Source organism: Penaeus monodon, chromosome 33, assembly GCF_015228065.2.
Source record: "Penaeus monodon isolate SGIC_2016 chromosome 33, NSTDA_Pmon_1, whole genome shotgun sequence".
Lineage (NCBI taxonomy): Eukaryota > Metazoa > Arthropoda > Malacostraca > Decapoda > Penaeidae > Penaeus > Penaeus monodon.
The window spans coordinates 5,130,999-5,131,884 of record NC_051418.1 but is presented as its reverse complement, the minus strand read 5'-3'; the positions used below and the strand labels follow the sequence as shown (position 1 = coordinate 5,131,884).

The 886-nt window shown below is 47.4% G+C and overlaps 1 protein-coding gene across 1 annotated transcript in view; it reads left to right on the top strand.

The window, feature by feature from the left end:
* LOC119593957 (discoidin domain-containing receptor 2-like) overlaps positions 1-879 on the top strand; it is a 2,118-nt gene extending 1,239 nt beyond the window's left edge. Inside the window, exon 2 of the mRNA XM_037942976.1 lies at positions 186-879. Within this exon, the coding sequence (XP_037798904.1) occupies positions 186-335 (150 nt within the window). The 3' untranslated portion in view covers positions 336-879. The remainder of the gene's footprint in view (positions 1-185) is intronic.
* Positions 880-886: the final 7 nt, after the last annotated feature.

Below are 886 nucleotides of genomic sequence, written 5' to 3'. Positions count from 1 at the left end.
TATTTATATATAAATACTTATTGTGAACAAGAGTAAAACGGCTATAACAGCATGTGAAACAAACACAGCCACACACACAACGCTGTATGACCAAACACTCAGAGATGCACAAACAAACAGACAAACTAGCACGTTCCCCCACCCGGAGTCCCCAACCTTAATCTCGCGGTCTCCTTCTCGCGCAGATGTTCCTGTCGCAACCCGCCCTGTGCCCGAGGGAGATCTACGACCTCCTGCAGGAGTGCTGGAGACGCAACGAGGCCGACCGACCCAACTTCAGGGACATCCACGTCTTCCTCCAAAGGAAGAATCAGGGCTATTCGCCGGAGGCGTGAAGGATGGGGTGGGTGACTGTTTACGGGAAGACCAAAAATGGAACGGAGGTCATCCTACGGAGGATAGAGTGAAGCGGTTGGAGAGCCCGCGGGAGGCACCATTTTGAGTCGACGTTTCGCTCTTCGTGGCTCTGTTTTCCGCGCTTTCTCCCTCGCTCTCGCAGATCCATCCGCCTCCTACCATTCCTCACGAAAAAGCTTTATTTTACAAGGTATCCGGTCATGGAGGAAGAAGATTGGTCATTTAGAATGATAAAGAAGGAAATTGTGATATGTTATCGTCTGCTGGTGTCGCCCGGACGTCATTCTGGAGAGATAATGGACTCTTAAATACGTGATCTTCCGCGACATGTCCGCGACGTTAAGTAGTGCTTGTATCGGACCGAAAGTATATTTTGCCAAAAAAACGGTGATAGTCAAGACAATCATTTACTATATTTGAATGGAATGATTACAGGATTCCTAAAGGGAAGTAACGATAGAAACAGTAAAGGTTAAAGCTCTTACTGCACTGAAAAATGTGTATGGCGGAATGGTACAAATTTCTTCCT